Source organism: Calypte anna, chromosome 3, assembly GCF_003957555.1.
Source record: "Calypte anna isolate BGI_N300 chromosome 3, bCalAnn1_v1.p, whole genome shotgun sequence".
NCBI classification, from domain to species: Eukaryota; Metazoa; Chordata; class Aves; order Apodiformes; family Trochilidae; genus Calypte; species Calypte anna.
The window spans coordinates 82,123,647-82,142,329 of record NC_044246.1 but is presented as its reverse complement, the minus strand read 5'-3'; the positions used below and the strand labels follow the sequence as shown (position 1 = coordinate 82,142,329).

General features: G+C 44.0%; 1 protein-coding gene across 4 annotated transcripts; it reads right to left on the bottom strand.

The window, feature by feature from the left end:
• Positions 1 to 471: 471 nt before the first annotated feature.
• SLC35A1 (solute carrier family 35 member A1) lies at positions 472 to 18,458 on the bottom strand. 4 transcript variants are annotated; one of them, XM_030448556.1, is made up of 9 exons: positions 18,259 to 18,314; positions 15,855 to 15,983; positions 14,959 to 15,136; positions 8,454 to 8,613; positions 7,941 to 8,093; positions 7,084 to 7,150; positions 3,382 to 3,558; positions 2,324 to 2,458; positions 472 to 1,002 (listed from the first exon to the last, which is right to left on the bottom strand). In XM_030448556.1, the coding sequence occupies exons 3-9, from the start codon at positions 15,093 to 15,095 to the stop codon at positions 872 to 874; spliced, it is 960 nt and encodes a 319-aa protein (XP_030304416.1). In that variant the 5' UTR covers positions 15,096 to 15,136; positions 15,855 to 15,983; positions 18,259 to 18,314; the 3' UTR covers positions 472 to 871. The 4 variants fall into 4 exon arrangements, with proteins under 4 accessions (XP_030304416.1, XP_030304417.1, XP_030304414.1 ...); XM_030448557.1 differs by lacking the exon at positions 18,259 to 18,314 and adding an exon at positions 17,925 to 17,970; XM_030448554.1 differs by lacking the exon at positions 15,855 to 15,983 and having other exon boundaries at positions 18,259 to 18,357.
• Positions 18,459 to 18,683: the final 225 nt, after the last annotated feature.

Sequence of the window (18,683 nt, the reverse complement as noted above, 5' to 3'; positions counted from 1 at the left end):
AGAAGTTTGAGAGATAAAACATACAGATAAAAAAAAAAAATCTTCTAGTGTGACTCTTTGCATTGTTCATACCTCAGCCAGAACTACGAGAGGACATATGAACCCTACCCCTACACCTCAGGTTTGACAGAACACAGAACAGAATATAAAAGAAGATCCCTCTACCAGCTACAGTGGATATAAACAACACTTGAAAAGGAAAAGAAAATTGGCAGCTCAAGAGAAAACATCAGTCTTGCATTCTGACTTTTTAAACCAAAGAGCAAGTGCTGCTTCTGATCACTTCTAGGTAAGTGATGCTTGAAGTAGTTACTCCTGGTGGAGTTGTCTCAGGGTGCGTGAGCCTTGATTGCTTGGAGGGAAAAAATACTACTAAATCATAGAACCACTGGAGAAGTATGTATATAACCTAGAAGAAAAACTTTTCCCATCACTGATTAAACTGCAACTGCTAACTATCTTAAGAGAAAATGCTGGCAATAATTGCTCTCTTTAATATATTTTTATGAAGCTCGTGGGCATTTCTCCCCTCAAAAGAGCAAGACAGTTTATCAAATACACAAAGAATCAATTTCCCCCCATTATATACATTATATACAATTGAGTGTTCAGTTCCTTCATTCTGCTTTCCTTGGAAATGGGACTCTTCACAGTCTGATGCAAATGAAGAAAACCTCCAGTAAAAGACCCATCCAGCTCCTCGGCCGTAATGCAGCATCAGCAACTGGAAATCTCCCATGTAAAACAGAGCTAACTTCTGCTTTTAGTCTACCCCACTCAAACCACTTCATGACTAGCTTAAGGCTAATTTTTAAAAAAATGCAGGGTTTTTTTGCAAAGTCATTTACTTTGTCCATTTTTCTGGGCAACGTCACACAGCAGCAAGTCTCTCTTTTGGGCTCGTTGTCTCTGAGGACTGGATTTTGGTGGTGTCTTGTCGAGGTAATCCATAGAGGTAAATGGAAATACACACCAGGAGAGCACCCAGGGAGAAGCTGAGAGCTGAAAAGAGACAATAACAGTTTATTTGCACACCCCAATCTGAGAGGAAACCTTCAGAAAACTAAGCTATATAAGTTGTAGTGATATCTGAATGACAGCATTAAAGCTACTCAGAAGTAAACAGGACAACAAGCTGTTAGACATTCACAGGACCAAGAATTAACTGGTTACTGAGAACTCTTTAGTGTTTACAATCCCCACACCATTTCAATCAGTCCTGTATCAGCAAGAACTTGGGTGATAGTCAGAAAAACAATCTTGAAACATCTCCTGTAGTTCCAGAGACTTGTTTCACTGGCTTGTTTTACAATAAACTTGATAAGGACAAAGTTGATGGGATAAAGGAGCTTGTGATAGCACACTTTGCCTTTCCATTTCCACACAGGATTAAGAAACATTATTAACTGAGGCTCTCACAGAAACACCACCAGTCCAGGTCTGATTTGTGTTAAGCATCAAGATGTTCTGCCCAAGTGAGTTTTAAACTAGTTGTGGTTTTTATCTCTTGCTTTAAGGTGCTCTCTTTTCAGCCAAAACCTGATGATTTTCTTCATATGCAAGTTTCATCTCACTAATGCCCTACCAAAAAGCTTGTTTTCCATCCTCACATCACACCAACTTCAGATTACAGTAGGAAAGTAAAAAAATACTTAAAGCTAAACAGAGAAGGACTGAACAGGAATTGTTTGGTACAGTACCAGACCCAGAACTGATCTGGAAGAAAATCCTTTGTAGTTGCAGGACAGCCCAAAGCAATCTGCTCTCAAAAATATTCACCACATCAGTCCTCACCCCAGCTGCTGTCTGACTTGCTCTCATGAGGTGTTGCCCACAGCCAACAGGGGAGGCAAAAGTTAATGTGGTAGCAGGTATAACTTAACAGGGATGTGGCAGAGCCCTTGCAGGAACAGCCCAGGAATTAATCTGGCACTGCCTGTACTAAAACCAACAAGAAATGAGTACTTATCAACAGCAGCCTTAGGTAAACAGCTGTATCACACACACTGCATCAGAAAGTGATTAATGAATAAAGCTGTATAAACTCATAAGCAGTTTAAATCAGAAAGAACCTTCCCATAGGAGACTGTAGGATGCCTCCAAAAGCACAAATCATGAATGCTTTTGAAAGCAAGGGATCAACAGGCACCTTGTGTAACACAACAGGGATAATACATTAGTGTGCAGGAGTCACGGAGAAGACTAAGTTAAAACCAGAAAAAAACCACAGGCAAAGGTTAATGCTTTGGTAGGAACAGCACACAGCTTGCTAGGCAGGAAGGAAATGTGTGTACAGTTTTTTTGGAGGCAAAAAGACACTTACTTATCTGGAGGCCAAAGAGGACAACTGATGCCACAGTAGAAAGAACAATGGCTGCTGCTGCAGAAAAGCCTTTCATGATGTTATCTGTGTACTTAACAACAATAGAAGTGTAGAGGCCACCTACACTGGCAAGAACTGGAAAGCAGATAACATTTTTCTGTTAGTAAAGGTGCAGCAGGTTACTCTTGAAATGGTGCATTTCACTGTGCTGGTGAACTCCTTTGGGCTACCTCATCCTAACTGGCAATTAAGTGCAACATTCAGCAAAATGGGCTGTCTACACATCATCTGGTAGATCAGATATGACTTATTTAAAGATTATCTATTCACTACTCACTCAAATCCCCCTCTAATCCATCCTCATGAGACCCCCCTGGAGTCTCTGTGTCCAGGTCTGGGGTCCCCAGCACAAGAAGGACATGGAGCTGCTGCTGCAAGTCCAGAGGGGAGGCACAAAGATGATCAGAGGGCTGGGGCACCTCTGTGAGGCTGAGTTGGGGTTGTTCAGCCTGGACAAGGCTGTGGGGAGATCTTAAAGCAGCCTTCCAGCATCTGAAGAGGCCTGCAGGAAAGATGGAGAGGGACTTCTTACCAGGGCCTGTAGTGACAGGACAAGGGGTAATGGCTTTTAGATGAAAGGGTAGACTTCAGTTAGATATTAAAAAGAAATTATTTTCTGTGAGGATGGTGAGACACTGGAATAGGTTACCCAGGGAGGATGTGGATGCCCCCTCCCTGGAAGTGTTCAAGGCCAGGCTGGATGGGGCTTTGAGCAACCTGGTGTCCCTGCCCATGCATGGAGGCTGGAACTTGGTAATCTTTAAGGTCCCTTTCCAACCCAAAATATTCTATGATTCTATGATCTATACTGCTCTTTTGGCACAACTTTAAATTCAACAAGTGAATAATTTTCAAGATAATGATACTTTTAAAAAACCCCACACCCTCAAAACATGGTATAGTGGGTTAAACTAAAATTGTAGCTTTGTGCAATCACTCATATCATAGTTTAAAAACCAAAACAATGCAAAAAGACTCTAAAACCACAAGATACTTACAGATGACAAGCCAGACGTAGTAAGTATAGCCATAGAAGAACCCCTTCTCAAGAACTTGGGCTCTGTCTGACATGTACACACCAAATAAAGTCACCACAATCCCAGATAGGTACATCTGAATATTCCTCACCCACAAGGAAGTATCTGAACTCTTCAAGACCTTCTCAAAATAAACTCCTAAAAAAAAAAAAATATTTCAATGAGATGAAGTGTCATCCCTAATGATTCATGGATCATAGTGTTTTAAAGCCAAACAAGGTTACTGGAATCATCTTGCCCTACAGTCTAATTCACATAAGTTCCCAGTGCAGAAGGTTCCAAAAAACATCCTGCTAAAACATGTCTCCCAGGGCAGAATCATTTTAATGGGTATGTAACATCAAAATTAGATTCTGTTTCTCTTTACAGTTTTAACAGTGAAACTACTCCTCATTTCTGCTTAGTTGACAGGCTTCTGTCCAACAGTGTCTTCTGTATGATTCTACACCAGAAAAAAAAAACAACCAACCAGCATTTCACTGGTATTTTAGCCCTAGGACAGTATTTATGAGGCTGAGGGAAGCGGGGATGTTTAGTTTGGAGGAGGCTGAAAGGAGACCTGATTGCTCTCTACCTGAAAGGAAGTGTTAGTGGGGTGGGTGCTGCCCTCCTCTGTCAAATGAATAATGACAGGACTAAAGGAAATGGCCTCAAGTTGCACCAGGGGAGGTTTAGACTAGATCTGGGGATAAAAATTCCTTACTGAGAGAATAGTTAGGCATTGGAATGGGCTGCCCAGGGAGATGGTGGATTCTCTGTCCCTGGAGGTATTTAATAACCATGTAGTTGAGGCACTTCAGGAGATGCTCTAGTGGGTGACACAGCTTTTCATCCATCTATATTATTCAGAGGGGATGTTGACAGTTGGACGAGGTGATCTTAGGTCTTTTCCAACTGTAGTGATCCTGTGATGCTATGTAGAATTTTCCTCCACTGTGACACTTAGCAGTAAAAAAAAAAAAAAAAAATCAAAACCAGGGGTGGGACTATATTACCTCAGCATTGAGGCTGAAAATTCCTCAGAAGCCTGTGGAGTACTTGGCAGAGTGGCAACACTCTGAAATCACAGCTTCAGGGGATTAAAAGAGCCAGTCAAAACCAATGCTAATTGAAGCTAGAGAATGGTTTTGAGGAAACTGAATTAATTTTGATCTAATTACTTTTATGATCTGCATTACTGAAATTCCCCAAATGCTTTTTCATTAACTCTCTTGGGGAGGTGTATGTCAGAGTAAAAGGCTGACATTTGACAAGGCCATTGCTGGCTGCCCTTTTAACCACTGCTCACCATACCAGGAGGCTGCTAATCTCTGGAATTTCTTTTGCATTGCAAAACAAGACAACAGTTTCCAGGACTCAGATCTTCTCAGCCACTTCTATGACTTTCTGCTGTGAGTCCTACTGACTAAGTGCTTGTTGCTGATTAATGTTACCCAAGATCTTTCATTTAATTGGAGAAAAGTACATAAAACTGACAGAGACAGCACAGAAAAAAGACCTGAGGGTTAAAAGCCCTAGATACACACTTCTCCACTCTTTTATTAATGAAAAAAAAATTACTCTATTTATAAATTATTTAGTAGAGCCTCTCTACTCTTTTATTAATGAAAAATGCAATTCAGTAAGAGTACATGGAATCCTTATGGTGAGAACAGATCAGAGAATGTTTCAGGGTTTCAAATAATACTACCATGTTTCTTCATTTATCACAAACATACATTTTTAAAACCTAAACCACAACAGCAACAAAGGCCCAGTCTTGTTGACAAATGCAGTGCTTAAAAGAGTAATAGATCTCAAGTTCTCTGCCCACTGAGAAGACCCACAAGAGCACAGCCAGACACAATCAATGTACTAGACATCTGGCTTGAGTATGAAGTACACCTGTTAGCTTTAACTTGTTATAAAACAAGTCATTCAATGCTTTCAGATTTAAAAAAAAGTGCATAAAAAGCACTTCACCAGGCAGGATAAAGGAAAGAATGGGGGCTGTTCAGGAGAAATTTTTCTTCAGTTTTAAGTCACACAAGATCTGCCAATATATATTTGTTCAATGCTTTTATATACATTGTTGGGCTCTCGGATGCTTGGAAATTATCACAGGATCAGCATTTTGAAGAAAAACTTCTTTCCAACTCTGATGGACAGAACCACATAAATGTGGTTTTTTACTTTGCTGAATTAATATAAAACACGGTCAGTCCAGAAACAGAAGGTTTAATGCCAAAACAACTTCTTCATTTGGGCATGGGTAGGAAGAAGAGAAAAGGAGTTTAAATAGTATTTATTTTTTCAACATGTAAAGCACCAAAGGCAGAAGGAGCTCCATGGCTGAACTACTCTGCTCTCACAGCTGCCTCAAGGCTACAGCTCTCAGTTAAGGAAACACCCAAGCTGCAATCCTGATGTGTCTAAATCCTCTGGACCTGCCCACATCAGCCCTTCCACTGGTCTGAATTTGCAGACCTTCAGCAGCACAGCTATCACCCCACGTTATCAGAGAGACACAGAGAGCTTTAGGAGACTCTGAAGGCTTCACTGTGTATTCCATGGATTGGAAGTGTGTACCAAAATAAGTAAATATATAAGCTTTCAGGCAAAGCTGATTGAGTTCTACATAGTCTTATTTAGTATTTCTGCATCAAAGTGCCCATTTCACTGCAAAGACACCAAAGAAGAACAGCATCTTCCTCCTTTTCCTCCCTGCCAGCCAGGGTGTTTTTCAAGAGTAACAAGAATTTTTCAAGAGTGTGCACACAGCACGAGATGACTCTTGAAGGATTATATAGTAATAGAGGTGGGTGACCTTGTTTTCTTATAGAGTGAGGGGGAATAATCCAGTTTACAGGCAGGAAAATATGCCCCTGTGAGCCAAATTTCCATTTAAGTAGTGACTTGCATTTTGTTATTTTATTATTTTTGAGCACCAACTCATTGGTCTTCCAGTTCTGGTCTTTTTCTGCAGAAACCAGGTGATAAGAGAAAAACTACTCTAAGGGAAAATGCTGTTTGTACAAAAATACAAAACAAGTAAAAAACAAAACAACAAACAAACAAACAAACAAAAAGCCCCCACAACCAAAAATCTTTCATGGAGTTAATCTAGGCTTCCTGCTACTCATATTCTTCCCTATCTTACTTATGGTCCCTCTGCATTCCAGTTAGTTTCTCCACCTACAGGACCATGTCAATGTGTATTTTGGAGCTAAGCTAGCACAGTAATTGAGGGAGGAGCTCAGTTCTCCTTACAAAAAAAAAAAAAAAAAAATCAAGTATTTAATGCGATCACCATAAGGGAGCTATTCACTGCTGAGCCAGCTTTATAAAATTGATGTACATTAATTAATTTTACTGAGAGAGTCATTATGGATGTTCCCCACAGATATATTCTAAGCATTTGAAAGCCACTTCCAGTTGCAAACCAGCCTTCTCAGCTGCCTCACATAAAACCAGCAGTATGTGCTCCCAGTCATTTGCTTGACAATTGGAGTAATCATGTCATGCATCTGTCATAACTAATGCAAGTGGGAGGTAATTAGGGGCAGGGGGGATCAAGTCCTTTTTTATCTTACAATCAATGAAGACAGTTAGCTAATGTAGACTGTTCCATCATGAATTCTCCAGCCCTTTTGATGTGACCTGTGTACAGGAGTAATACTGTACCTGCAAATCCTGAACACAATACAGCAACAGCAATTGCTCCAAACCCCACCAATGCGTTTTGCTCCACCTGCAACATCAACCATTATTTTAAAAAGGATGCAACACTTCAGTAACTTACAATAATCAATTCCAGAGCTACTCTGTTACGTGCAGCAAAGTTATTAGCATTTCATTTCAGCATAAACTGTACTTGCTTGGCTAGAGCTGCCTTTCAGATGAGCTCAGTGTGGCTGCCTGGTGGGGTTTCACTTCCCATGTGTGCTCTCCCCAACCCTTGGGAGTGGTGCTCAGCAGCCCTCTCCCCTTGGCTGCACAAACTGCCCTTCCCACTCCTGCTGCTGACCAGCAGCTAAGACCCAAGTAACAGGAGACATTTTGTTTCTTCCTTGAAGGAGATTAGGTCAGTGCTTCTGAAGGGTGTGTTTGAATGATACACCCACACCCACAAGACACTGGAGTTTCATTCTTAATTCCACCAAGGGTTTTGATTCCAAGTTCTCTGCTCCAACAATTACAATGATACCAGGGCCAACTGCTGGAAACACTCTATTACTCAGATACCCCTATGATGGTGCATTAGACTGATGATGATGACTGTGGTAATTTATACTAATTGTAGAAATCAGGTGCCTTTCCAACAAGTGAGACAATACCACAAGTCTGCCTGAACTGGTATAAAATAAATGTGAAAGTGAGTGATCACACTGATGTTTATGTGAAGTGGCTGGGAGCAGGAAATGGGTGATACTGTGTGGAATGTTAAGAGAATTTACCTTGATCCCAGCTGCTGGGAAGTGAAATACAAAGGATAAGGCAGTCTATTCTTTGTCACCAAGTGGCAAAATGTGACCTCTTACCTGTACTTTTGTAGCCTGAGCAGGGTTCCACTGCACAAGGGTCACACCCCCACAGAGCATGAAGACAGAGAACCACTGCAGCTTAGTAAGGGAACGGTTTAGCATCAGGACTGTACATAAAGCTGTGCAAGGGATCTTCAGCTGGTACGTCACCTAAAGATGGGAATATAGTGCAGAGGATGTGGTTTTAGAAACTCTTCCCAAAGCCAAGAAATTCAAATAGAAAATTCAACTACAGAGTGACAAATGCAATTCTGAATTAACTGAATTCCTCCAGATCCTTGGGCTTCTGTACCATTGCCAATGTGAATCTGAAGTGACTTTAGCAGCAAGTGGCTTAGCTCAGAATACCAGAGCGTAGGCTCCCAGTGAAAGCCAAGTGATGTTTTGTTTTAACACCAAGGCTGAAGAGTGTACTCTGTGCTAGACAAACAGATGCCTCAAGAAACACGAAAGACAGATGCATTTGCAGGTCAGATGCATTTGCATTGTCATGACAAAAACATGTATTACCTGGTAGACTGCTGCATCCAAGTTGCTAAGAGCCACAAACGCCATATTATTTTGGAGAGCATACACCAAAGATGGAACACTTAATTTTAGCAGTTCTTTATGACTTCCAAACACATTTTCCTTTAAAGATGTTATTAGCCTTGTCAGACTTCCAGTTTCTCTGCAAAATCAAATATGTTAACATAACTGAGGGCTCTCTAAACTGGTATGTGAAAACAGAAATCAAATCCATGCATCCTTTGGGAAGGAGGAAAACTTATTCCCAACAATCAGTTGTACCCTGTGCCCAATAAAGAAAAATTAACTGGGAAAAAACAGGAGGCTATCAACAAGTCAAAACCCCTGAAGGCAAAGAGGACACTCTGGAACTGGCAGGTCAGATGCATTCATGTGTAATAAACAACCATGAACACTGTGAACAGTGGAATAAGTTACTAAGTATTCAGGCAGAGGGACACAAGGCTGTTGTTATGTCCCCCTCCCCTTTTCTGTTTTTGTTTGTTTATTCTCTATTTATGTGTGTGGTGTCAAATCCTTGTAATTTTCTGGATCCCCTTTAAACTGGGCCTGATAGTACATCCAAAAAAGTTTGTATCCTTGCCCACTACTGAGCTGGAACCACCAACCAGCCCCAGGCTTCCTCAGCCAGCCCTGGGCTCCTCACTGTGCTGTGGGAGACACTGGTCCAGCACTCACCATGTGGTTTGGCAGGACATGTGGCAGCTCCTTGTTGCCTTGCACCTTCACAGGTCTCCTTCATGTCATTACAGTGGGAACAAGAGCAGGCAATAAGAACATGTTGCTTCTTGCTCCTCTCCCCTTTTGTGGCTTGCTCCTCAGCTTGTTAAAGCTGACCTCTGCATTGCTAGTTCTCCCTTATCATTTGTACATCAATCTGACATTTCTTGTTTACTTGTCGCTGCACTTTGAGTCCTCCAGTTCCCTTCCCAGCTCTCCACAAATCCCACGTTCTTCTCTTGCTTGGCCACTCAAAAATACCAACATCCAAAATCACTCCTGTCCTCTCCCACAGACCTCTCCACTTGCATCCTGTATTGCACTTAAAATTTAACACTCCTTTTGCTTCCCTTACACACACACATGAACAAATGACTCACGTCTTCCTCAGTACCCCAGGAGCCCAGTTCCCAATGTGTCACACAGGTCCCAACTTCTTTCTTTTTACAAATGTGTGCCATCTATCAGCCCAAAACTGTAATGCAGAATCAGCAGTCTGTCTATCCCCCAGGCTCCTTCATTAACCACCTTGTTCCCTCATATTCTCCATTCATCATCAGTTCCCAACTCTGTGGTCCAGGTTCTTAAGCTTTTCCCCTCCAAAGATTTAGGCTCTCTACCTAGTCTCATGATCCTTCTATCCAAGTTTCCCCTCTTTTGCCTCCCTCCCTGCCTGGAACCAAGATATCCCTCCTTTCCTGTAGTAAAAAAAAGCAGGCAGGTGGCAAGGAATTTATTTGTCATTTTCCCATAATAGAGAGCACACAAAAACCTCAGTGTTGGGACAGTACAGTTAAAAGCAGAAGTGAATGTGATTTCCCACACTGCCTGTACAAGCAAGGTCACATGTGAAGTTCTTTCCTAACTTGAGGGAATATTTCACTTGGGACAGACTTGGGTGACACTGAACATGTCACATGTCTGGCCACAAGGTACAACATTGACACAGAAAGTCAGCAGATAAGTAGCACTTGAAGCAAAATTTGCAATAACAGGGAAAGAGTTCATGTTATAGCTCACCACGGTTAACTGCACTCCATATAGAACTGTATAAAATGTTATGAGTCATTGACATTATAGGAAAAAAATTCTGCATTACTTATTCCTCAATGTATTTGTTATATTCATAGAATCATAGAATTGGCTGGGTTGGAAGGGACCTCTGAGATCAAGTCCAACCTTTGATCCACTACTGCTGCAGTTACCAGACCATGGCACTGAGTGCCACATCCAGTCTCTTTTTAAATATCTCCAGGGACGGAGAATCCACTACTTCCCTGGGCAGCCCATTCCAATGTCTGATCACCCTCTCAGTAAAGAAATTCTTTCTAATATCCAACCTAAACCTCCCCTGGCACAACTTGAGACCGTGCCCTCTTGTCTTGCTGAGAGTTGCCTGGGAAAAGAGACCAACCCCCCCCTGGCTACACCATCCTTTCAGGGAGCTGTAGAGAGTGATGAGGTCTCCTCTGAGCCTCCTCTTCTCCAGGCTGAACAGCCCCAGATCCCTCAGCCTCTCCTCATAGGATCTGTGCTCAAGTCCCTTCACCAGCCTGGTTGCCCTCCTTTGGACCTGCTCCAGGACCTCGATATCCTTCCTAAACTGAGGGGCCCAGAACTGGACACAGTACTCGAGGTGTGGCCTCACCAGCGCTGAGTACAGGGGCAGAATCACTTCCTTGGACCTTCTGGCTACACTGTTCCTGATACAGGCCAGGATGCCATTGGCCTTCTTGGCCACCTGGGCACACTGCTTGCTCATGTTCAGCTTCCTGTCAATCCAGACTCCCAGGTCCTTTTCTGCCTGGCTGCTCTCAGCCACTCTGTGCCCAGCCTGGAGCTCCCCATGGGGTTGTTGTGGCCAAAGTGCAGGACCCGGCACTTGGCCGTGCTGAACCTCATCCCGTTGGAATCAGCCCAACTCTCCAGTCTGTCCAGGTCCCTCTGCAGAGCCCTCCTGCCTTCCAGCTGATCCACACTGCTCCCCAGCTTAATGTCATCTGCAAATTTGCTGATGATGGACTCAATCCCCTCATCTAAATCATCAATAAAGATATTGTCAGGCACTGGGAGATAAGATGTACAAGAAAACCTATAGTTCCTGGTAATACCTAAGGACAGCTGGACTAAAGTACTTCTTTCTGAAATGTCTAACTGCAAATAAAATATAATTAGCAGAGATGCAGTTCTGCTCTGTAAGAATAAGAAGTCAAAAAATACCACACAGTAATGGCTTCTTCTACCTGTCAATACTAAGGTGGGCTGTGGAACAAGAAAATAGTATTTAAACCATACCTACTTCTGTTCCAGACCAAGGATGGTGAATTGGTTGATCACGTGTTTAAACTTGAGTCACAGCAGTTAACAGCAGTTTCTATCTTGTTTGACTTCTAGCATGGAATTTCAGCAACGAAGAGTAAGAGGTGCTCAGTCAGCACCATTTTCACTTTAGTTTCTGAGCACAAAGAGATGAATTATCCAATAGTTCATCTTTGCCATGGCTGTGCTGTCTGAAGCATGCACTTATCAAGAATCTCTAACTGTAAAACTGAATTCAGTGCAAAGAGCACGTGGAGACAGATTTCAATCTACACAGAAAAGAATTTTAAGCAAGCCTCTGCACACAGCTGATAATGCAAAATAAGGTGCCCAAAGATGTACACTACAAAATTATCTAGCCTGAATTTCTTGTTCTTGATGTTGACCTTGATTCAACTTAAAAAACATACCCTATTTTCTTCCTAGGTCTGAATAGGGGAGAGATACTAATAACAATCAGTCCTGCAACAGGAGAATTGCATCTGTTAGAAAAGCTGAAGTTTAAAACTAGAGTTTGCAAATCAGCTCTACTTTTCTTCGGCCATTGCTAAGAAATTGTATACCATGTAAGAAAGCAGGCAACACAATCACCAGATGGTCAACTAGACTTTAAGTAAATAAGAAAAACTGAGAGGACAGTTGACTAAATAGTTAACATAGCTTAAACTATCATAAACTTCCCTCTTGAAAGACAACCTTTTGGCATTCATACATGCAGTGTGCCTTCCAGGAGAACCCTTTAAACACAGCAAAGCATAATGTACGGATGTGTGAGAAAACAAATTCTGGAGAGGGAACAATGGGGGAGTCATACTCCAATATCCTGTATCCAGGTTGTTTTCTAACTGGGTATTAAATGACAAAGGCACCTCACATCGGGTGAGACAAACTGGTTAGGACTTTAAAACTAGAGGAAGCTGTGAAGGAGACACTGCAGGAAACTTCTGCTCAGCACTTTTGTAAGCAATCTAAAATGGGAGATTTAAGAAACTGCAAATTTTTGCTGATGATAATCAATTGTATGAGATATCCAAAAGGAAACTTCCAATAGCTACAGAAGGGTCTCTCACTACACTGAGACAAATTCACCAGATTTTTTGCCATCTGAGAAACAACTCTGTTACCTGGACAGCAAAGGAAGGTATTTGGACCTGCAAGGTCCTGGACACCAAAGGAAGGTATTTTGCACCTGCAGGCAAGACAGCCTGCTAAGAAGAGGTGAGAATGGCCTGATGGCCAGTGTCTGCTAGTGATCATTTCTCTCTCTCCCTCTCAACTATGGAGGAAAAAATCCACTAGTTGACCAGATCAGAACAGATATAATAAAAACATTCAAACAGCTCAGTGATTCATTCCATTTTAACAGGAAAACAAAGCCTAATTGTCAATAAATGAGAAAGAATCATCGGAAATTATAACCCCAAAATATAGCAACCATCTCTAAACTAACTATGGGTTAGGGTTAGGATGAGGGGGAAAAGATGTGAGTAGCTCTCTGACACTGCCAGCTCCAGGCTCATCAGCATTCAGAGAAATGAGCAGAACAGAGACCAAGACAGAAAGCAGAGACAACTCTCACCCCTTCTGCCTAATGCCATGGCATGTTCACATCCTGAATGCTGCATACAGCACTGGTTCCTGTTTCAAAGGAGATGCAACAAAACTGGAAATGCCATGGAGAGGGGTACTAGGATGATCATGGAAAAACTGGACTAGGACTCCCAGTTTAGAAAATAAATGAGCAATGAAAACACAACACACACCTGTAGAGATATGAAAATAAAAATGCAGGGGGAAAGACTATTTATGATGTCTGTGAACACAGGAAGACAGAATTCAGTGAAACGCTAGGTAAGGTGTTTTTTTAAAGAGCACTTTTTCACTTACCATGTAATTCTACTCCAGCAGGTGTTTTGCAGGTACAGTAGGGACTGACAGTAGAAAAGCAAACTGGACAATCTCACAGGATTGTTAGGGGCTCCAGCCACCATGTGCACACAGCCAGGCTGGAAAATCCACATGCTTCTGCCACCAGCTAAGGAAAGCACAGCCCACGCTTGCCCTATTGCCTGTACTACTGTTTCCTGCTGACTGCTGTTAAAGGGAAGACAATGGGCTGGACAGATTTTTGGCTTTGCAGGGCTGTTCTAAAAACATAACAGACTTCTGAGTTAAAAGCAACTGCCTTTAAAATTATTTCAAGCACAAAGATCATCTGAACACTTAATGGGCACAATATTCCTGACCCCTAACAAAAGGCAGATTGCCCACCCTGCTGAACTAGACCTCCCTGGTATACTGTAAGCAGCCTGGGTCTACAAGAACAGATTTGAGAAATCATACACAGGGGTGAGGCCACCCACAGGTCCTTCACTAGGGAGAACCATGGGCTGATGCAGTCTCCAGAAAGCAGGCTGGAGCAGGATCCACACTGGCCACAACACTGCAAGAACCACAGCACAACCACTCGTCAACAGAGACACCTCTGCCAACATCTGCTGCTGGCAGAGTGAGAAGCCCTGGGTGAACTCAAAGAAAAACAGAAAAACACCACCAGTTACACTTGACTTTTCTGGCACATTACAGTTAATGAAAGATTAAACAAAAAGCATCTTTTGCCACAGGTGCCCAAACAAATTCAAGTACTGCCTCATTTCTAAAGCAAGTAAAATGCCATTCTGGTATTAAGTAGAAAAGATCTGATGAAAATCTGAAGCACACTATGAGACTTTGTGATCCTCTAGCACAAAACAGACAGGCTTCTGATGTACCAAAAGACACAAAAAAAATAGGCAGAGACCCTAAAAGAACAAATTCTACCACAACAGCAAGAACCAGGCGTTGGAAAAGTTCAGAATATGAAGATCCTTCCCAGGAAGGATGTAGCATAGGGAAGCTGAGAGAAAAGGCAACAGACTGATGGCCTCCCTCCTTCACATGCTCATGTGTGTACTCAAGTTCCAGCTCCTAGCAGCAGTCTGGAATTACCCAAACTCCAATATTGTCTGACCACACACCCTTTCAGCTTTGGTTCCTCAGGTTAGTAAAGACAGCAAAGTGTCTGTCTAACCTTGTTTGGGAAAAATTGAGTAGGAACATTACAATTTTATACAACTCAGCATACAGTAGCTCACATTCCAGCTTTCACCTCCACCAGTTATTTTAAAAACCCAAAACATCGCAGATAATCCAAAGTGACATTCTGAACCTATCCCAAAGCACACAAAAATAGAAAACATGCAGAAGGGACACACCTGAACACTGTGGTGTTTACAAAGCAGTTTCATCTGAGGAGGACTCACAAGCTCTAACTCGCTCTAAAATGACTCTTCCACAGCAGGACTACCCCAGCTGCCTCCTCCACTGTATCTCTCCTTCAGCATCTCAGAATCTGAGGTTAGAAGCCTAGATTTGTTTTCAAAACACTGATTAGCATCCCCATACTTACTTAGCTAACATGCCCACACTCAAGAACAACTTGATAACTTCAGTGATGCACACAGCTGTGGTTGAGAAGTACAGATCTGCCTCCACTGTCCTCGTGTACCGCAGTGCGACCGTGTACGTTGCAGCAACCAGGGTCATCACTGTGAGGCAGTACAACTTGAACAGCAAGCTGACATTTTCTGAAAGAGAACAAAGATGACAACTCAGCATGCCCTTCATTTTAATTTAAGAACTGAAACAGGGTGCTCTCCAGCTGGAGGACAGCATCAAATACACTACTCTGGCAGCATACAGTAACTGTGATGTTGTGAAATAGTTCCTTTAAACAATCTGAGTTAAAATTTTAAAGTCTGTTCTAAAAGAAGCTGGTATAGGAATTCCAGGTGTTTGAAAATAAGATGTCCTCTTGCCCTAATAATCATCCTTCGTTCTAGAAAAGCTAATCAGAGACTGCTATTTATCTAACAGTAATCAAAAAGTCTTTCTGTCTGCCCTGCTCTTTAGCTGATGGTAAGTGCTCACTCTGAAATGGCAGCTGGTTGAGTACAGAAGCCTGACACAAAGAGCACTAAAAGACCAGTAAAAGTAAAGAGAGAAGGTAAGTTCAGTATCAGCAAAGAATCCAGCAAAGCTTAATACATAAGGCAGCATTTCCTTCAGCCTTATCTGCCACATAAGTTAGTAACAAAAGAGAGTTCTGCTTAGAATGGTGATGGGACATTACAAAAAGGGTTTTCTTAGAAAACACTAAGGTTATGGATATTCAAGTAAATTAAACCATACCAGGACTATGGATCACTGGTGTTATCCTCTCTATCTTCCCTATGCTCCCACACTCCTACATCAGCAACAATTCCAGTTACAGTTTTGGCCTTGACCAAGTAACACCCTGCATACCTTGGGAGATGGCCTGTTTCAGACCTACTGGGAAGGCAGTTTTTCTTACAGACACCCTCTTCTAAGGCCTGAGAGCTTCATGGGGTGGACAGTTCATTCCCATGTCAGAGAATGGCCGAGACTGTGTCCCTACCAGTAAAGAGAAGAGCACATGACTCCAAACAGGAACTGTCTACGCCAAGGCATAACCTCTAACACAAGGCATCAGCAAATGTGTGACTATAAAACCATTTTTCAAGCTGATAAATTATTCTCTGTTATGTATGGCATCTGAAGGGTGAACGCTGGTTGTTCTGCATCTTTTGGGCCATTATCTGTGTCGTTTGGAATATCCTAAAGAAATGTTCTTTAATTGGTGTAAGTTTATGTTCTGCTGATTAGGGAATGAGCTAACAGATAACCTCCAGGCAGATCTGTAAATAACTTTGTTCATTTAATACGGGAATGAATTGCTGAATCCAGCGCAACTGATATTTTGGTTCACTTTTTCTTTCAAGTGAGTGATGTCTTCTATTGCATAACATTTCTGCAAGGTACAGTTAATACCTCCTGCTGCTGCAATCATTTAAATTAGCTGCTTCCTTATAGATAAAAATCTTACCCACGTCAGTAACCACTTTTAAAAGGTAGAGCAAATTAATTTTCGGACTAACAATACTTATAGGAGACTAACAAGCTTTTAAATTAAATTTGGATTGGGGGGGGGGGGCAAAGGTCAGGGGGAAACTGAGGGCATAACAACCAGGAAATGAAATTAACACAGTCCAGCTTTTTTTAAAAATATTTCCCAATACTGTTTCTGTCAGCACTAAAGTAGCATTAAGAACATGCTTTCACACACTAAGATTTTAAGTTTATGCACTACTGAACTAAAAACAAATTTAATACTTGCCTGTATTAACTGCTCTTTAAAAATAAATGCCTCCATTTGGCAACGGTTTGAAAAGGTGGGTAAGTCAAATGCAGCAGGACACAATAATGCATCTAGCTACTATACTTAATAGTTCCAATGTTAAAAGCTATTTATAGTTTTCAGCCAGAGCACTTCTCCAGCCTGACTCACGTATCTTCACCAGTAACAGTGCAGCACTGGGGGCAGAAGGAAAACACTGTTGGGGTACTCATCCCTTTTGCTGATAAGCCTAAACTTATACCGGCTTTGTAAAAAAATAAACAAAACAAACAAACAAACAAAACCCCAAAACAAAACTAGCTAAAAGCTGACATGAGCTGTCGTTTCTTTCCCAGAGTTTCTTCTGCATCCCACTTGAATGAAACTACTTCCAGCAAAAGGGACCAGGCAGCCAAAAGCCTGAGGCCATAAACGCGGGCCTCCTACACACCTCCACACCCCGTCTAACCACCCTGCCAAGGTGCTTTGAAATGGCAGCCCAAGGCCAAGCCTGGCACTCCAAGTAGAGCCGGGCACCTGCCAGAGGCAGCCAGGGCGATGGGTACCTCAGACCCAGCCTGACCCAGCAGCTGGCTGCTCCTGCTCCCGGCCCTTCCTCCCCTGAGGTGCCCCACTTCTCATCCCTGCCAGGAGCAGAGTCCTGTGCAAGGTGGGGGGATCACAGAAGGGTTGGATTGGAAGGGACCGTAAGGATGATCCAGTTCCAACCCCCCTGCGTGGGCAGGGACACCTCCCACCGGACCAGGCTGCTCCAGCCTGCTCTGGAACACTTCCAGAGAGGAGGCAAAGCTGGCAGAGGGACGGGCATCGTCTACCTGAAGGGTTTAAGCCCACCCGGTTTGCCCGAGGGCTCTGGCTTCGGGACTATCGTGTCTCTGGCATCGCAGCAGAAACTCAGAGACCGACGGTGTTTTTTGGGACATCAGCAGGACCAAGTGGGGTCGGTACCGAGGAGGAGGGGGATGCCCGTGTGCACTGACCACGTTGGTTCTCACGGTCCTGGCCTAAGCCCTCAAAATTATTGCGCCACGTTCAAACACCCCCAGAGCGGGAACCGGCAACCGGGGCAGCACTGCCCCGGAGACGGCCGCGGCTGAGGGTCCGGCCGGACGGTGTCTCTCAGAGGCAGGAGGAGCGGCGGTACCGCTGCACGATACCTTCAGCCTCCGCCAGCCCCGGGCCAGGCCGGTCACCGGCGGCGGGAACTGACCGGGAAGAAGGGGAGGAGAGCTCCTCCCCGGTGCGGCCCCGCGCCCCCTCACAGCCCCTTCCCCCCTCCCGCCCCCGCGGTGGTGCCGCCCGCCCGCCCGCCCGCGCAGCCCCCACGGGGAGGACGGTTCCACTCCCTGCGGAGGGGGAGGCCAGGGGCTCCGCCGGTCGAGCTTTGTCTTGTGGAGGGGGGATGGCGGAACCGGCCCACTTCTCCGCTCGTATTTCCCCCGAGAGTCCCGGTACCCCTCCACCTAACCCGCCCCGCACCGCCGCCCTCACCTTTCGGAGGCGACATCGTGCCCGCAGAAAGCGCCGAGGCCGCCGGGCCGGAGCCGTCCGCCGTGTCCCGCCGCTCCTCCCATCACACCATAGAGAGCGGCGCGGCCGCCTAGAGCGCCCCGGCTCCCGCCTTTCACCATAGAGTTGGAGGCCCGCTTCGCCCAGATAGCCCTTCTTCCGCCGCCCCGGGAGGGAGAGGCCGAGTCCGTCTGGCGGCTCCGGTTCCGCCCCGCGGGGAGGTCCCGTTACTCTCCGGGTGCATAGCGCTTTACTACCGCTGCGCCGAGCGGTCTGTCAGGGAGGCCCCGGGGATAACTCCTTCGCCCCGGCCCACCGTGAGAGCCGGGGCCGTACAGACCGGCTCGCTCCGGAGGCTTTGGGGCTTTTAAAGTTTTGGAAAAGGGAGCGGTACTTTAATGCGTGTA

Excerpts from the sequence above, each read along its gene's own strand:
- SLC35A1 (XM_030448554.1), bottom strand. Across the intron at positions 7,151-7,940 it reads CTCAGGCTACAAAAGTACAG|GTGGAGCAAAACGCATTGGT; the intron begins GTAAGAGGTCAC and ends TTGATGTTGCAG. Across the intron at positions 3,559-7,083 it reads ATTGTGTTCAGGATTTGCAG|GAGTTTATTTTGAGAAGGTC; the intron begins GTACAGTATTAC and ends TTTTTTTTTTAG.